General features: G+C 47.6%; 1 protein-coding gene across 1 annotated transcript in view; it reads right to left on the reverse strand.

Moving 5' to 3' along the window:
* LOC109842124 (transcription factor GTE4-like) overlaps positions 1–510 on the reverse strand; it is a 22,593-nt gene extending 22,083 nt beyond the window's left edge. The window contains exon 1 of the mRNA XM_020411034.1: positions 3–510. Within this exon, the coding sequence (XP_020266623.1) occupies positions 3–364 (362 nt within the window). The 5' untranslated portion in view covers positions 365–510. The remainder of the gene's footprint in view (positions 1–2) is intronic.

Below are 569 nucleotides of genomic sequence, written 5' to 3' on the forward strand. Positions count from 1 at the left end.
GTGGAGACATGAGGTAAGTGTACTCAGCCTCTATCGCTGGCCACCGCTCCTCAAACATCTGCAATAGCTGCTCGGCCATAATATGCACATCCTGGCCTTTGGGATTGTAAGTCATCGCATTCCTAAATGTCAACCTCACATCCTCTGCGAACTCTTCTGGGGTCTTGTACCAATTCTTGCTGAGCCTAGACTTCACAGTACCAAGATCCATCGGCTGCTTAATGATGGTATAATAATCGTGCAATCCTAGTGCTTTAACGTCAACTGGAGTATTAAACACCCACCCGTGTTTATGCTTCATGAGCTTTGAGAGCAGAGAGGCACAACTTTTGAAAGCTTGACTAAAGAGCTTGCTATCAACCATGGTCACCTTGTTTCCATTGGACTTGGACTTCTTATGACTGTGAGAGTCTGCAGGTGGGAATTTATCTTTAGCTAGAAGGAAATCTGAGTTCCTGTAGTACTGATTGGCTTTGGGAGTCCTCTTCTCCTTCTCACCTGCGCTATTATCCGGCACCGACACGCTGAGCTGGCGACGGAGCGAGGCATTAGAACCCGCCTCGGAATTC

The sequence above is a fragment of the Asparagus officinalis genome, chromosome 5 (genome assembly GCF_001876935.1).
Source record: "Asparagus officinalis chromosome 5, Aspof.V1, whole genome shotgun sequence".
In the NCBI taxonomy this organism is placed as follows: Eukaryota; Viridiplantae; Streptophyta; class Magnoliopsida; order Asparagales; family Asparagaceae; genus Asparagus; species Asparagus officinalis.